The sequence below is a fragment of the Pectinophora gossypiella genome, chromosome 10, assembly GCF_024362695.1.
Source record: "Pectinophora gossypiella chromosome 10, ilPecGoss1.1, whole genome shotgun sequence".
Taxonomy (NCBI): domain Eukaryota; kingdom Metazoa; phylum Arthropoda; class Insecta; order Lepidoptera; family Gelechiidae; genus Pectinophora; species Pectinophora gossypiella.
In genome coordinates, this window is record NC_065413.1 from 4761063 (window position 1) to 4778507 (window position 17445).

The following is a 17445-nucleotide window of genomic DNA, read 5'->3' on the forward strand; positions in this document are numbered from 1 at the left end:
AGCATACCTACTCTGCTTCACCGCAAGTTGGTGGTGGGAGGTGTTTGGACTAGTAGCCCAGGACCAAAGCCTTAACTAGTTTACCGAAGCACGAAATCGTCTTACTTTTTAGGACAAAATCTGAATCCCCATTCAGCCTGTCCTAGCCAAACAAAGGACGGTCCAATGGGAATGTAACCCAATGGATTTCCAGCAAAGCTAACATGCGCAACGTGATAAAATTATCGATCGATTCAATAAATAATAATTTATAAGATAAGTACCTACTCTGAACCGGCGTGCGTGTATGAAGCGATTGATGAATGTGGAGGAAGCAAGAGTAGTGTGTCAGGATCGAAGCTATAGTCTCTGCTTACCCCGGTGGCAAATAGGCGTGAGTTTATATATGTATGTAACATGATTTTGTTCGTATTTGGACGGAACGACATAACTTATTCCCGTTCACATATTGGCACCAATCGACAAAATGTTATGATTTTATCGTCAGAATCGATAAACTGATCGTGACAAAATGTTATCACGTTGCACCATGTTAACCCTACAGATCCTACATCGCAGTGACCACTAGAGCATGGAGGCTGTTGAAATCGATTTACAGTATACCTAACATAGACTATTTGATAAATAGATAGATATACGAGTGATTTATATTGATAGTATTTATTTATTTATTAAAAATAAGCACAGTACTTAATACATTTTTTTACAATTGACGGTGCAACAAAAACCAACTTTGGTTTATCCGTACACCGACATTCACCATCGTCGCTTCCAATTTGCAACATAATATCATAAATCATAGTTAATTTTGTTTATCCGTTTGAACTTCAATAGTTGATTTATATGGAAAACTAACGGTTTGTTGATTTACTGCTCAAAGCCATCGTAGAATCGCGATTGACTGATGGAATATTTTCATCAATTCTGACATAAATTGCATTTGATTTTTTATGCACGACTGTTAAAAAATAACAATGCAATACGAATATTTTTTACTCTAGCAATATTTTCGATTTTATTACAAAGAGATTCGTGTAACTCAGTTTTAATCTTGACAGTTAGAATCCTATGCTATGATTGGTTAAAATAGTATAAATTATTTCTTATCGAAATATATAAAAGGAGAAACTGACTGACTGACATATCAACGCACAGTCTAAAGGGCTAAACGTAGGCACTTGAAATTAGGAAAGGACGTAGCTTAGGTACCGTAGAGGGGCACTAAGAAAGGAATTCTCGAAATTCCCACGGGAACGGGAGTTAGCGGGAAAAAACATTTGTATGAAAAAAACATTCTCATCTCTGAATTCCAGACGAAAGCTTATAGGTACTTTAGGGTTAGCCGCCTCTGATCGTATTTTCCTAAATTTATTATCATAATTAATATTTTATTATTATCATTAATTATCATGAACCAATAATCTAAAAAATAATAACAATTCATTAACCTAACCTCATTTAAAAATAATAAATTAAGCATTTTTTAACCTTTCTCCCACACACACAAAGATCTCTCTTTTATAACACGCCTCGCGGACGAAGTCGCGGGCAAAAGCTAGTCCCTTATAATCCATAAATTAAATAAGTATCGGAGTAGTTTGGGAGGTATGTGGCCTAACCTGTATTAGGCCGGCTTTCCCTTCGCGGGTTAGAAGGTCAGACAGGCAGCCACTTCTGTAAAAAATCGAACTTGTCAAATCTTCAGGTTTGGTAAGCGGACCTTGTGAAAACTGGATAACGCTAGGGAGATGATGACTACAGCATTGCGAAAGCAGTATATATAGCGAAGGTTGGTTGGTGGTAGGGCTACCATAGGAAGACCTAGAAGGACGTAAATTGACCAAATTGGAGATGTCTTTAGAAAAGGTTCAGTACGATCTACTATGAACCGGCGTGCGTGTATGAAACGATTGATGAATGAGGAGGAAGCAAGAGAAGTGTATCAGGATCGAAGCAAATTGAATGTCATAGTCTCTACTTACCCCGGTGGAAAATAGGCGTGAGTTTATGTATGTATGTGTGTAGAAGATGAGTAACGCAAAATAAGTGTTACATAATTTATCTCGTCTAGACGAAAAAGTAATAATTGTAATAGGCCATAACATTAAAATGGTAATAGGCAAACAGTTTAAATACCATACGAGTGGGCTTATCTCACGAAGTTTAAGCTCTGCGTTCGCAAACCTGCCAGAGTGGTACGAAATTTTCAACTTTGGCAACACTGCAGCTTAAACAGCGACGGTGTAATAAATTTGTGCCGTATCCAGGGCTAATCCGAGAAATGGTTTATAAACGACACTTTACGATATATCTGGTTGGTATACTATACTTTACACGCATACTTTGTTATGTAATTTATTGCAGAGCACTAAAGTGCACTTTACGTTGTAGTTGAGGGTGTATGGAGTTTTAGTTACTGTCATAATTTCGGGGCATTGCTTAGGTTGTGTTAATTCTGTTATGAGTTAGGATATGTTTGGTTTTGTGTTGTGTATAAGTGTGTGAGTGCAGCGAGAGATTTAAGGCGTTATTACACTACCCGATCCACCGGGTGTAAGTATAAAACGTATGGCGGTGTCTGGTCCCGCCAACCCGACGTCCTTATACTGCCAGAAACATCGCATCGGGTCAAAAACCTCGCAAGAGACACGCTGGTTTCAATCCATTAAAAAAAATGTAGTTTAAATTATTACTTGGATTGAAATTAGTTGAAACAATCGACGTTTTGTTAAAGAAAATCAAGCTTAATTTTTTTTTTCAAAAATAAGTTTAAAAACTAAAACCCGTCTACGGAAAGAACACGCTCCAAAAAGTAAGAATCTAGGTATATTTCTATGAAATTCATCCGAATGTGTGATATTTACTGATAATGATATTTAGAACATACCCGTGGTCGTATGTTAATGGGTTCTAAAAGTTTGCTTATCATTGCATACGACCACGGCTATCAACTAAACATGTGTCCATGTTTAGTGTAGATTGGTGTAGTGGAAAAAAACATTTCAACCTCAGTTTATGCCCTCTAGAAAGAAGTCACCACGTTTTTATTTGTACAAATCCAAAGTCTTAAAGAAACCTCATACAAATTTATGAAGCACCGTATAATCGAGTAATTTGTTGCATGCCGGAACTAAGTTCCATGGAAATGACACCTGTTCTCAGTAGGAGTAATTAATATTGTAAATGAATAACAGAGATAATCAATTATCTATATCTCTGGCAGTGCCATTCAAAGCGTGAGCTTTAGAAGGCTTATGGCTAAATCTAATTGTTTTGGTGAGAATTATTAATAGGTTATCATTATCATGTACCTATGGATTCATGTGCTGATTGGATTACACGAACAAATAAAAGAGATGCCACTCGGACACTGACAGTCCGTAAAGACATTGGTGCTCCCGTTCCAAATTCAAAAATATCTCTAATAAATAAAAGTGTAATTTAGTTACACTTTGAATCGTAAATCTTCTCAGCCGACTAAAACTACTGCAGATTCTCACATCCTGTGTAACCGAGGAAAAATAGCAGCAAAATATACCTCGGCACGCTCTGTTCTTAAAAAAAAAACCCCGTTAAATATTGAAATACAATTATGTAATTTGCCTGCCTAATATCGCCTCCCAGACACGTTAATCCCGTGCATTAATGTCTAATAAGTAATCACAACCCTTAATAAACTTTTTTATAAAGTTTATTTCAGCTATTAAAAATGTGCCGATGAGTATGTTTTCAAACAATCCTATGTATTTTTTACATGTAAATTACGCCGAGAAGCTACACGATATCGCACCCTGGACACTTCATACAAAAACACCTCGTTTTACACATAAATTACACATTGACCTTATCGTACACGCGCATCTGTGAGGTAAACTTCTCAGCCGTTGGTAGGGAGTGGAGAGTTGCCGTTCTATACGTATTATTCCTTATTCTATGACGATGTGTTGCAACATCGTGGCGCTTAGTAGGTATGTAGAACGGCTGAGCTCAATTCCGACCCCGTCCAATAACACCTGTATAAAAAAATACCACATTCACATTTTTTTTCCATGCCTGTCAGGGAGTCTAAAAAGGAACGTCTCACATCAAAGCAATTAATCTAAAAAGCAATATTAAAGTAAGTACGCAATGTCAAATAGCAATATTGCTTTTTAGGTGAATTGCTTCAATGCAACCTTTTTGACCCCCTAGATTTAAAAAACTTTATACTCATATGAATTATTAACTACAATTCACTTATAAGATAACTAATATAATAAAAACCATCGTACAAATAAATGTACTTTAATGAAATTAAATAGAGGTAACTATTTAATTTCATTAAAGTACATTTATTTAAAGTACATTATAATAATATGTTATTTTACAGTACCGAGACAACTTAAGAACGCAGTAACTGAATTATATTTGAAATACAAAATACAACCATAAACCTCTTCACACGTGCACCTCAGGGGAATACATATATTCTTAGCTCTCAGTGTTAAATAGTAAGTATATTTTCTCATATATTTCTCTAGACTGCAACTTTATAAATGGTGTAAAGGGTAAATTAAGTTCGTGCTTCATTACATCGTTTGGAGGATTAGCGACGTGCTCCTCGAAATATACTATAATCACGTATATGTGTGTTTGGTTTGAAAATTGGTTGATAGTATCGCTAATGCTTTTACCATTACGTTCATTAAATGTATGAGAACAATTGCATCCATAATCGATATCAGTACTAAAATAGTTTTTCAACAGCCTCCGTGGCTCAGTAGTAAGAGCGTTGGGATCACGATCTGAAGGTCCGGGTTCGATTCCTGATGGGGACGTGCTTCGGAAGACACGTTAAGCCGTTGGTCCCGGTTACTACTTACTGACGTAAGTACGTAGTCGTTACATGAGTCATGTCAGGGGCCTTTGGCGGCTCAATAGTAACCCTGACAACAGGGTTGATGAGGTTGGTATTCCATCTCACAACCTACACGATAAGTAGAAGACTATTGTCGAAATCACTTTGTAAGATTGTCCTTTGTTTGGTAAGGACATTGCATGCATGAATCACCTGCTTGTCCGAAAATTATTCCGCGCTTCGGAGGGCATGTTAAGCTGTTGGTCACGACTATTAGCCGTAAAGTACCTCCACCAACCCGCAATGGGGCAGCGTTGTGGAGTATGCTCCATACCTTCTTCGGTTGATTGAGGGGAGGCCAGTACCCAGCAGTGGAATGTATATAGGCTGTTTATGTTATGTCTAATAACAAAGAAAAAAGTCGCGAAGGGACATCCAGCCAAATACAGGTTACAATATAGGTTAGGTTAAGTCACACACCTCCGGCACGCGTTTTTATACTTAGTATTATTCTTCATTCCATGACGTTACACGAGGTCGTTAAACCCAGAAATATATTTTTTTATACTTTACATACATCGCCGACTACAAAAGAATTGTACCGTCAGATACAATCACGCAAGCTACAGTGAACGTGAAACACAAAACAAGACCTCAACCCAATCGACAACTTATCAGCCGTTCATAAAATATTCTCCGGTTTTATTTTGTAAAATATTTGTACCTTTGTCATAGAATAAGGAATAATACTGCGTATAGAACGGCACCTCTTCGCTCCCCATCAACGGCTGAGCAAGGTTTACCTCCCCCCTTCCCCTCGGTCTTACTTTAGGCTTCAATCGCATGGGCGTTTGACGTCACACAAAGTCCAGACTACTCTAGATAGTGTCCGTATAAAACGAGGTTGTTTGTATGTTGTATCCGGAGGGTGTCTTGGTTGAGTACGTTTTTAAAATAACTTTGAGTAAATAAGTTTACTGTGACGAAATACAGAGGAAAAGATTGATGAGACAGAACTATGCATGACAGGGCATTTACCTAATCTTATAATAATAAATTAGAAAAGAAAAGAGGAAAAGTTATGTAACTATGTTTTGACATAATTTGCACTAACTCATTGGAATCATTATTTTTGTACATTAAACATTCTTAAAATTTAACAGTTATAAGGTTCTAATTCGAAAACAACAGTCACATTACATTCAATAACAAGAAATAATATGGCCAATATATGCGGTTACACTTCGAAACGTTCACACCAATAGCTCGATTATGACGCGGCATAAAGCACATTGAAATCACCTAACCACACAATTCCAATAGCAATCAGTTGCTGATCAAATTACGAAATCGCTGTGTCGGAGTCGGACCTGTCCTCAGTAGACTACAAATTATCCACAGGAAAGAAAGGGATGGAGCTATTGATAGAAGGAGACACGCTTACTTTCTTCTTTATCACGATAATTTCATTGCATTTCATTTTGGTTGAGGAAACTTACAGCGTTCCAATTAGGAGTATTCCAGCTACAAAAAGGAAATAGTATCTAGGAATAGGAATAAAATAAAACGAATAGTATGAAACGGCTAATTAGTGTAAAAGGTGCAAGAAAGATCAGGAAACATGCAAAAGGATTATCATAGTTGACTTCAACGGACAAAAGGCTTGAATTTTAATTTTGCTACTTATTTGTAAATGGTATATGACCGCTTCCACGCGCTACGCAGTCGTAGCACCCGCGTGTAGCGTTTCGTAGCAATGCTACGAAAAGTCCGCATTTACGTATATTTTATTGGTAGTAAGGCCTATGTGTGTGAAAGTGTTCGCGGCGCATCTGGTCACAAGCGACGGCGTGTAACGATGCTGTACAAACGATATTGCATTTTATTTGAACAGCCATAACAACTTATTTGAGAGAACAAACTTATACTATCTACATAACTTAATGTATAAGTATTAGTAACACGACTAGGACGCTTCTTAAAATACAGGCTGATCACCTGATTGCCCGAAAATAAGATGATCCGTGCTTTGAAAGGCACGTTAAGCCGTTGGTTCCGGTTAATACTTACTGATGTAAGTAAGTAGTCGTTACATGAGCCATGTCAGGGGCCTCTGGCGGTTCAATAGTAACCCTCACACCAGGATTGATGAGGTCAGTACTCCACGTCACTACCCACGCGATAGAAGAGGAATTATTAAATTCGATATAAATATAATTAGGGTTGACTTCGAATAATAATTTTGAATATAAGGTTATTGGTAAGGATCGCAAAGGGCTAGAAGAACGTACTTGACTAAATTGGAGACGTCCTTAGTAAGGTTTAGTACGGTCTATTTCGAAATGCGTGGGTGTAAGAAACGATTGATGAATGTGGAGGAAGCACGTAAAGTACGAGTATGTCAGGATTGAACCAATTTGAATTCCATGGTCTCTGCTTACCCTGGTGGGAAATAGGTACAGTTTATGTACTTATGTATAATTTAAAAATGTTTTGTTTTTGCCATTCTATTCTTCGCTAATGTTACTCGGCCAATAAGCTCCTTTGTGTTCGGTTATGGGTTTAACAAATCCAGTTCCTAACAAATTGATCGAAAATTGCTCAACCTCCTTTAGCAGGTAGGGGAAGCGGGGGTAGGCGGTGAGGGGGTATAGAGCAGTATAATCATACAGTTTATTTATTATTTGACTCATTTGTCTTCGACCGTACACACCAGTTTAGAGGATTATTGACCTGGATCCTGGGCACAATCAACAGTGACAAAAATATATGGGACTGAATACCTTTTATCTAATAGGTCACCTCATACATACATACAAAAACTGCCTATATACGTCCCACTGCTGGGCACAGGCCTCCCCTCAATCAACCGGAGGGGGTATGGAGCATACTCCACCACGCTGCTCCACTGCGGGTTGGTGGAGGTGTTTTTACGGCTAATAGCCGGGACCAACGGCTTAACGTGCCTTCCGAAGCAGGTCACCTCATGTTAGTTCAATACATTTCTATCACCTACTCTATCCTGCTCTAAAGAGAAACACATTCATTTATACCCGGCTTTATATATTTTTTTCAATTAAAACACAAGTTTAAAGTTGAAATCGGAGATGCTGGCCCTGATTTCTGCAGGCACCTCCTAATTTTGTATTATACCTGTCTTTTTTAAACCGCCGAAAAGGAAAGGGACGCATGATAGACATTTCATTTCGAATTAAATGCATGAACGAATAAGTTGTTGGCATGCAACCCGATTGAGGTGTGCTGTCAACTTAAATCTGACGGGTATTGGCCGGTGTATCATATTAAGAGGGTTTTTAAATTCTACCTAAAATTGACGTGTGCAGTTTTATGACTGTTGATTACCCGTCCCTTTCCTTTTCAGCGGAAAAGAAAATAACAGGTTAAAATAAAATTAGATGGCGTCTACAGGGATCAGCGCGATTGTAAGAGTAAACTGTTTTCAATTATACAGAAAGGCTATCTAGTATCTGTTTAGTTTTAATCAAAATCTAAGCTGATTCAAGATCCAATCCACTCAAGTTGAGATTAAAACGGGGTTATTTTACAGTTGTTTTCAGTGTATTACAAGATAAATTGTAAATATATTCAATTACGCTTTTTATGTATTATACAAGTAAAAAGTATGTAATATGTATGTAAGTATGTAGTCGTTACATGAGCCATGACAAGGGCCTCTGGCTTCTCAATAATAACCCTGACACTGGGGTAGATGAGGTTGGTAATCTACCTCACAACCCACACGATAAGAAGAAGAGTAAAAAGTATTTCCGTTATACTATGGGTATAAAATGATAGACCACCTACCAGACAGCTCAGTGAAGCGTAGGTACTCAGTTCATCTTGCGATGGATGTAACTCTGACTAGCCGAATTGAGAATATAATCTTGAGCTTTATGTTATATTATGTAGAAATGAATTTAGAAATACAGAACGAGAAACAAATTTTATAAAATCCCTTCACACCCTCTCGCCTTCTTACCTTTATCTCTCTCTGTCTTTTCTTTTTTTTAGATGCCGTGTATATTCGGTATTCGGTCAAATCATTTATGTCAGGCCAAAAAGTTAATGCCATCTGCGGCAAATCTACAATAAGTCACGTCAAATAAAAAAAAACATTAGTCGGCGCATCTCTAATATATTCCCTAATTTGTTAACTCATTCTGAGTAAACATACAAACCAATTTTAGTACTTGTGTTTGGGTTTCAATATAACTTTAACCCGGTTAGGTTGGTAGACCTAGGCTGTAATGGGATTGTAGGACAGACGCGGTGGCGATTATTGCTACATTCACATCACCCGATTCAAGCCGTGGTAGCCCAATTGGTAGAACGCTTGACTCTCAATTTGAGGTCGCAGGTTCGAAATCAATGATTTTAGAATTTGTTTTCGAATTCATGTTTGGGTCATAAATCATTATCATGTGCTCAGAGGTGAAGGAAAACATCGCGAGAAAACCCACATTCTCGAGAAATGTATTTCGAATGTGACTGGTTTTCCCTTCGCGGGTTGGAAAGTTAGACAGGCAACCGCTTCTGTAATAAACCGGACATGTCAAATCTTCAGGTTAGGTAGGCGGACCCTGTGAAAAACGGGATAATGCTAGGGAGATGATGAGATTACCCGATTCACTCGTAGACATTACGCTGAATTGGAACCGGAGCAAAGCAGTTTTTCGTGATAATTGAGTTCTTATTTGTGGTGTATGAAGCGATTGATGAATGTGGAGGAAGCAAGAGAAGTGTGTCAGGATCTAAGCAAATGGAATTCTATAAACTCTGCTTACCCCGGTGGGAAATAGGCGTGAGTTTATGTATGTATGTATGTGTTATTTGTGATTGTGTCTTTTCTAAAACAAGGAAGTTCTATGAATATACGTTTCATCACATCCATCTTAGGACTTCGTATCAATAGTGGCTGCAACTTATGCTTATGGCATGCCAGGACAAACCCAAGACGGTTTATTGGTATGTCTGCATAATTCCATGTACATGTACATTTTTTTTTGGTTAAATAAAATAAAAAAAAACTGAGGGCTGTAACTTTTGATTGCGTTTAGCTCTGTCTTCTTTCCAGATTACTGTTGAACAATTATGAATGGAAATGGAGAGAGAGAACATCTCGCTAACATCTACCACGCGTAAAAATCTAATCCATACCGTTTGCTGCATTATATCGTAAGTGCGAGTGAGATAGATCGTCAGCGTGCGCTTACATCCATTTAGAGAATTAGACTAAAGCTACGGCTAAAGTAAGACAGAGGGGGTGAGGTATATCCAGCTCAGCGCCCGATACAAACTGGTGCGGGGCGGACCGTTACCGTTACCGTTCTAATACAAAGTATTATTATTCTCCTCCTATCGAGTGGGTTTTGAGGTGAATTACCAACCTCATCAACCCTGGTATCAGGGTTACTATTGAACCGTCAAACTCCTCTGACATGGCTCATGTAACGACTACTTACTTACATAAGTAAGTAGTTACCGGGACCAATGGCTTAACGTGCCTTCCGAAGCACGGATCATCTTTGGACATTGAGGTGATCAGCCTGTAATGTCCTAAGCAAACTAGGGATCGCAAAGTGATTTTTGTGTTATGTCCCCACCGGGATTCGAACCCGGGACTTTCGGATCGTGAGCCCAATGCTCAATCACTGGACCACGGAGTTCGTTAGATTATTTATTCTATGCCGCTAACGTCCAGTTTGTGACCTCACCCAAAAATATGTCCAGCGTGTTGGACGCGACTTGATCCCTTAGTGGACTACGACGACATGTCCGGGATGATAAACAACGCGATACGTCCCATATTCTCCTTTTATCCCAGGACACACATGCAATGAATAATAAAGTTTGTAGGCGAAATGTGTCTCCATGGTGTTTTGGCTTTATTTTGTACTATTATGGACCATGACCTACAAGTAATCTTGACTTTCAAGGTATTTATTCATTTGTTCATACAACGTACTAAAATAGCTTATCTAATAAAACAAATTTCATAAACGGCCTATATACGTTCCATTGCTGGGCACAGGCCTCCCCTCAATCAACCAGACTTTTCAGAATGATGGCTTGAATCACCTGATTGTCCGAAAAAGTAAGATGATTCCGTGCTTCGGAGGGCACGTTAAGCTGTTGGTCCCGGCTATTAGCTGTAAAAAATAAAATAAAAAAACCTCCACCAAGCCAGAAAAGTCCTTACCAAACAAAGGACAGTCTCAAAGTGATTTCGACAATGTCCCCATCGGGAATCGAACCCGGACCTCCAGATCGTGAGCCTAACGCTCTAACCACTAGACCACGGAGGCTGTTATAATAACCACCGACTTAATTTTAACTTATTTAAACAGGCCTATAACTAGGTTTATCTCTTTCTTGCACTTATTGTAAATAAAGGACGGCCCTATATAAGAACTGAACTAATATTAGGTTAAGTTCGTGTCCACCCGCGTGGACCTTATTATGTAATTATTCCTTCACGATAAACCTAGTTTCTTGTTTGTTCAGATCGAAGGGAGGGAAGAGAGTAACAGCTGGCACAATAATACTTTACTACACACACATTCAACTATAAAACCTTCAGAATTTCACACGATAGTTTGTTTCCAACTGGCGAACGATACACGCCGACAAACGAGACGTGCTTACCAGCAGACACTCGATAAACTTCAAATACTGCAATCGTTTGACTTTAAAAATGGTGTCTTTAAGTCTACTTTTCAGTGTTTTCTCGGTCATTTATCGACACGCGATTTTTTTACGTGACTTATCGTAGTGTTTATCGTTGAGAAAACCCTGAAAGACATGAAGGAAGGCCTTTGCCAAGCACTGTGATTCCAATCCCGGAGGAGATACATCACGAAAATCACTTTGTGATTCCTAGTTTGGTTATAGGACATTACAGGCTGATCACCTGATTGTCTGTAGGAAAGATGATCCGTGCTTCGGAAGACACGTTATGCCGTTGGTCCCGGTTACTACTTACTGAGTTAGTAGTCGTCACATGAGCCATGTTAGGGGCCTTTGGCGGCTCAATAGTAACCCTGACACCAGGGTTGATGGGATTGGTTATCCAACTAACAACCCACACGATAGAAGAAGAAGCAGTGGGATACCTAAGGCAAGAGAAGACAAGATCCTTCGTTTTTAAAAGATTTGCCGCATATGGTTAACTACAGCCGGACGAATGCGAAGCGCTGAGGGATCTCATCTCATGTCGACGCGGGAGATAATGATCAATGTAACTGCAGTTAAATGATAAGACTTGTTAAAACACATAATAACGGGTTCTTACCGCGTTTATCGGGAGTCTCATATCCCTATTTTAAACGCGGTAAGAACCCGTTATTATTTGTTTTAATTATGATAATAACCGCTATATATATATATATTATTTATTATTACTATTTTCTTATTTTATTTTTCTTTTTATTATTGTTCGTGTCATTATATGTTTATTGCACCAGCCCGTGCTCCAATGCATTAACTTCTTTCACCCTAAGGTTGCCTGGCAGAAATTGCTATTTAGCAATAAGGCCGCCTATTGTACTTATGTTTTTATTCGTATGTTTATGTCCTTTGTATATGTCGTTGTGCAATAAAGTATTATTGATTGATTGATTGATAACCGCGTAAACTTAAAACAATGGATAAAACTTGTTCCAAAAAGATTTGGCATGAATGGAAACTATGCCAAGTCAAAATAATAGGATATCAACGTAAAATTTATAAGAAAGATCCTGAATGGAGCTAATAGTTGAAGCCGATAAAAAATCTCCGTGATGGATTCGTGTCTTAGGCCTGATTACAGCCGAGTAAGCAGCTTAGGGGGTAGATAGCGAATGTCATCGTAAAAATTGTCGTAAAACCTATGTGAGGTTACAGAGACAAAATATACGAGAGGTAATGAGAAATATATTTTATATATAGACTTGTAAGTTGAAGGAAAATTAGATGGTTTAAAGAAATATTTTAAAAATCGCTTTCTCCTGTCAATATCCATAAACGGGTAAAAAGTAGGAAAAATCTGGATAGAATCTTCTTTCGTGTAGGTTGTACGGATGAAGACGTATGTATAAATAACCGTCGCAATTTAAATTTGGCTACATACGCTAGACCACGTAGTCTAGAACGCGTTGTTCGATTTACATTCATGTTTTTTTTGTCATTTTTATATTTTCATGTTAAGGTTCTATTTAGCTTTAAGCATAATATGGGAATAAAAATAATTAAAAAATAAACACATTTTTTTTTCAATTGAAATAAAATCTGAATCACGGTCTGCATTTTTCCCCAAAATTTTCGTTACGGTGTCACTAACACCGTGTATTTATAAGTCAGGCAAACTACAAAGACAAAGGCGACTTAAAAGAGTTATAAAAGCTACAGTAGCGCGAAACTGTTGAGCACACACAAAGATTTATTATCCCGGCGACATATTTTATCATTTTATATTCTCACTGGCAGACTGTACAAGAAAAAAAGGCAAAATACAAGTATAGAGCTATTTTTGCTTCGAGGAAAACTTTAATTTCTCACATTGTAACAATTTTTTATGGTAACCGCCACGTGGAACACGTTAAGCCAGTGTTAATGGTTTAATTCGAATCTAATGCTGCTTTTAAAACCGAGTAGTGAAACGTAGCTCTAAGTCTATATGTTCATGAGAATTGAGAACCAAAAGTAAATTTTTAAAAGGTGAAATTTTGAACATGACTACTCTCTTCAATTTGATTTATACTGAAAATAATTGACGCACTTTTTTTCACCGACAAAGTCCTGCTTAAAAAAATAACAATATAAAACAATATTTTTTATGAAGTTGTATCTTAGCAGTTACATTATGTTTTATTACTTTATTTTTTTGTTTTCTGGTCATGAAGTATAATAGGCTTAATAACAAAATTTCATCAATTTTGTTCACTTATCTATTTTATAATTAGTTATACGTATTTAATAAAGTAGGTAAACATAAAAAACTATTACTTACATAGCAAAGCATTTCGGATGACGCATTTAGTGATTAAAACAATCCATTTTTGACTCCAATTCTTCAAACAGCTAACAACTTCCTAAACTTTCGAAAAAATTATAAGTTCATAACTGTCAAAAACAATATAAATCATTTTTGACTGTCTGCTTAATTTAGTCTTAATTTAAAAAAAAAGAACATTCGAAAGCTGTCACTATCACGCGCAAAAATTAAGGTTCATTCTAAACGAATTAACTTTATTTGGCACTGGCAATTTTGTCTCATTAACAGATTTTATAAGTAAATTAAGTTGTTCGAAACTGGAACAGTTTCGATGTCATATCGTAAAGTTTTCCCGCGCGACGAAGGGCGCGCGAGACGCACACACTCGCTTCGCCGTCCGAATCAAGACTGAACCAAATGAATGGGAAAACTCGCCGTTTCTAACGAAAACCTTGTCTTTTCCTTAGTATGTTTTAAATTGTTTTGTGTACGTATGTGCAATAAAAAATATTTTATTTGATTTGAAGATTTACGTTATGATTTGGTATAGTTATCTAGCACTTACCACATTATCAAATATTATAATTAACCAAAACAGAATTTGCATTAATTTATCAGTTTTACGCATGATAGGTAACGTCCTGTGCGTAAATAATATGGTGGTTTGTGGCTTGTGGAAATAGATGGATGGAGTAAAATACATGTACAGTAATTTAAAATAGTACCTACAGAACTTTTCACGGAGTAAAATTAAATAAAAGGTACACTTATAGGTAATACCATTCTGCTGCTAGTCATAACGTGCATGTTACTTTTTAAATGTTCATCATATTCATCTTAGTGTGGCTGCCTGTCTACTGATGACTTGTGGTTGTTGTTGTAGGTTGTTGGTGTTGACGACCTCCGTGGTCCAGAGGTTGATCGTTGAGCTCACGATCCGGTCATGGATTCGATCCCCGGTGGGGACATATCACAAAAATTACTTTGTGGTCCCCAGTTTGGTTAGGACATTACAAGCGGATCACCTGATTGTCCGAAAGTAAGATGATCCGTGCTTCGGAAGGCACGTTAAGCCGTTGGTCCCGGTTACTACTTACTGATGTAAGTATGTAGTCGTTACTTGAGCCATGTCAGGGGCTTTTGGCGACTCAATAGTAACCCTGACACCAGGGTTGATGAGGTTAGGCACCTCACAATCCACACGATAGCAGAGGACTTGTGATTGTGATCACGTCTATATGGGATCACAGACTTGTGTTAGCAAAAGATGTTTGTCCGTGATAGCCCAGTTCGGAGAACGCGTGACTTACACCGTAGTGTCGCGGGTTCGATTCCCAGTTCAGACTTAAAACCAAAGAAATCGACATTAAGAGTTTGAATCATAGAAAATGAATATCAAGTGGTTTCCAGGATGTTTGCCCGGTTAGTAATAGGCTCGCTCCCTATTACATGGGACCTAAACATAGCTGGCGAGGAGGAATGTGTATGCTATACACCTACTCCGTCTTACGCCTGAATAAGCGTGATGGTAGGTATATTGGCCCCGATTCCTGCAGACTCCTTTAATTTCATTTTAAGTTATACCCGTCATTTTCTTATCCGCCGAAAAGGAAAGAGACGAATGATTGTCAACAATTAATTTTAAAATGAATGAATAACCCGAGCGAATAATATAGGCATCTCGCTGGTATGCAATCCATTTAACGTGTAAAATTTATTGGCCGATGTAAATTTTTAAGACGGTTGTTTTAGATTTCTGCTTAAAATTGACGCGTATTCCATAAATTTTGTGCCTGTCGATTATCCATCCCTTTCTTTTTCAACGGATAAGAAAATGACAGGTATAACTTATATATAATTACATGGCGTCTTGCTGGAATTATCACCATTATGTTGTGTCGGCGCTGCAATAGCTCCGGCGTGGGTTTATTGTTTGTTGCTTGATGGTGGATGGAATCACTTCAATGAAAGCTTCGTTACTTGAGGGGGATTGTTTATTGTAAGTAATTACATTTTGTGCGCGTACGCGATAGTTGTAGTTGGTCGTGCGTGACGCGGAGATAGATCGTAGCGTAGAGAGTGAATTGAAAGAAGACCGGGACCGGGACCGGAACGTCATCGGGGTTGCCGTTTTTCAATATTATGGTGCGTTCACGTTGGCGTGAACATGTTGTTATATTATAACCTCACAATAGAGATTAGGTTTTTATGAGACCTTGACCTTAAATACGACCCGAATTCACGAAAATAAAAGTAAGGTTTCGGACGCTTTTTTGGATGTTTTATTTTATCTAATTACTCTCAAACCTTTGCCGAGTAATAAATATTACTTGGTCGGTAAAAGCCAATTACGGACAGAATACATTTAATACCGACATTATTATCATCAATTTAAGAGCCACGCTCTTGTCGGTGTAGCGTTTTCCATTCCAGTCTATCAAAGGCCAATTCCTTGACTTCCCTATAAGACACGACGTTAACCTTTTCCTTAATCTGTTCCATGTAAGCTCTTCTTGGTCTTCCCCTTCCTCTCTTTCCTTCTAGCTTTCCTTCTATGATGTTTGTGAGTTGGACAGAAAGGGTTACAAATGAGGAAGTGCTAGTAAGAGTAAGGGAAAAAAGAAAAATACTGAGAATTATTGAGGACAGAAGAGGCAAGATGATTGGACACCAAATAAGACACGACGAATTTATTAATACCTACATACCCAACTTATATTCTGTGATCTGGATAAAACAAAGGTTTTATTCATCAAGCTTATTATTTTATAACCTACACTTGACAATATTAATTGATTGGGTTTATCGATTTACTAAAGTAATTTTGGTCACATTATAACCGTGCCTATAGTTATGGAGAAATAAAGGCTGTATATTTTTTACCATTGTCAAATCTATGTTTCAATGTACTGTTATTAAACATAAAACTCATAAAAATATAAAAGAAACACATATCTTACAATTACTACTAACATAAAAAATAATAAAATCACAAAAGGTTTATTTCTCCACTTAAAAAACACAAAGCAAAAGTTCCTAAAAAACAAAATAATTCATACACATAATATGAACAAACAGATATTTATATCTGCCATAGGTACCTACTATGATAAGAGAAATCAATAGCCGTGCGTAGCGTCGTAAAAACTTTATAATCGATCAACTTTTTTTTTTACGAACAGTAGAATTTTTGATGTTTTTTTTTTTTCCTGTGCGTTTGAGTCCTAGATGGTTTGAATATACATTTTCTCGTAACATTGTTGTTCAGTTATGCTATACGTTTCGCATGTGCGCGACTTAACCTGTCTTGGACTGGTTTTCCTGGGTTGGAAGATCAGAGACAGGCAGTCGCTTCTGATATAAACAGTACCTGTCAAATTTCAGGTTAGGTAAGCGGACCTTGTGGACACGGGATAACACTAGGGAGATGATGGTGATGAAGTAACGTCATTTAGGTGATTTATTCTGTTTTGTATTTATTCTCTTTGAAAAATATCGCCTGGACAGGATGAGGACACAGTGGTGCAGGTAATAGTAAACAAGCACGTATCGGCCTCAGAAGAGCGGGTTTAAGTACCGTCCAAGTCAGACTTTTTCGATTTAATTTTCTCTCTAT

General features: G+C 37.6%; 1 protein-coding gene across 6 annotated transcripts in view; it reads right to left on the bottom strand.

Moving 5' to 3' along the window:
• Positions 1 to 17445, bottom strand: part of LOC126370207 (peripheral plasma membrane protein CASK) — a 403706-nt gene that overhangs the window by 112602 nt on the left and 273659 nt on the right. The window contains exon 1 of one of the 6 annotated variants that reach the window (XM_050014992.1): positions 13845 to 13946. The exons of the other annotated variants lie outside the window; for them this stretch is intronic. Coding sequence (XP_049870949.1) covers positions 13845 to 13856 — 12 coding nt within the window. The 5' untranslated portion in view covers positions 13857 to 13946. Of the gene's footprint in view, positions 1 to 13844; positions 13947 to 17445 lie in introns of those variants that run through there. 6 annotated transcript variants of the gene reach the window in all.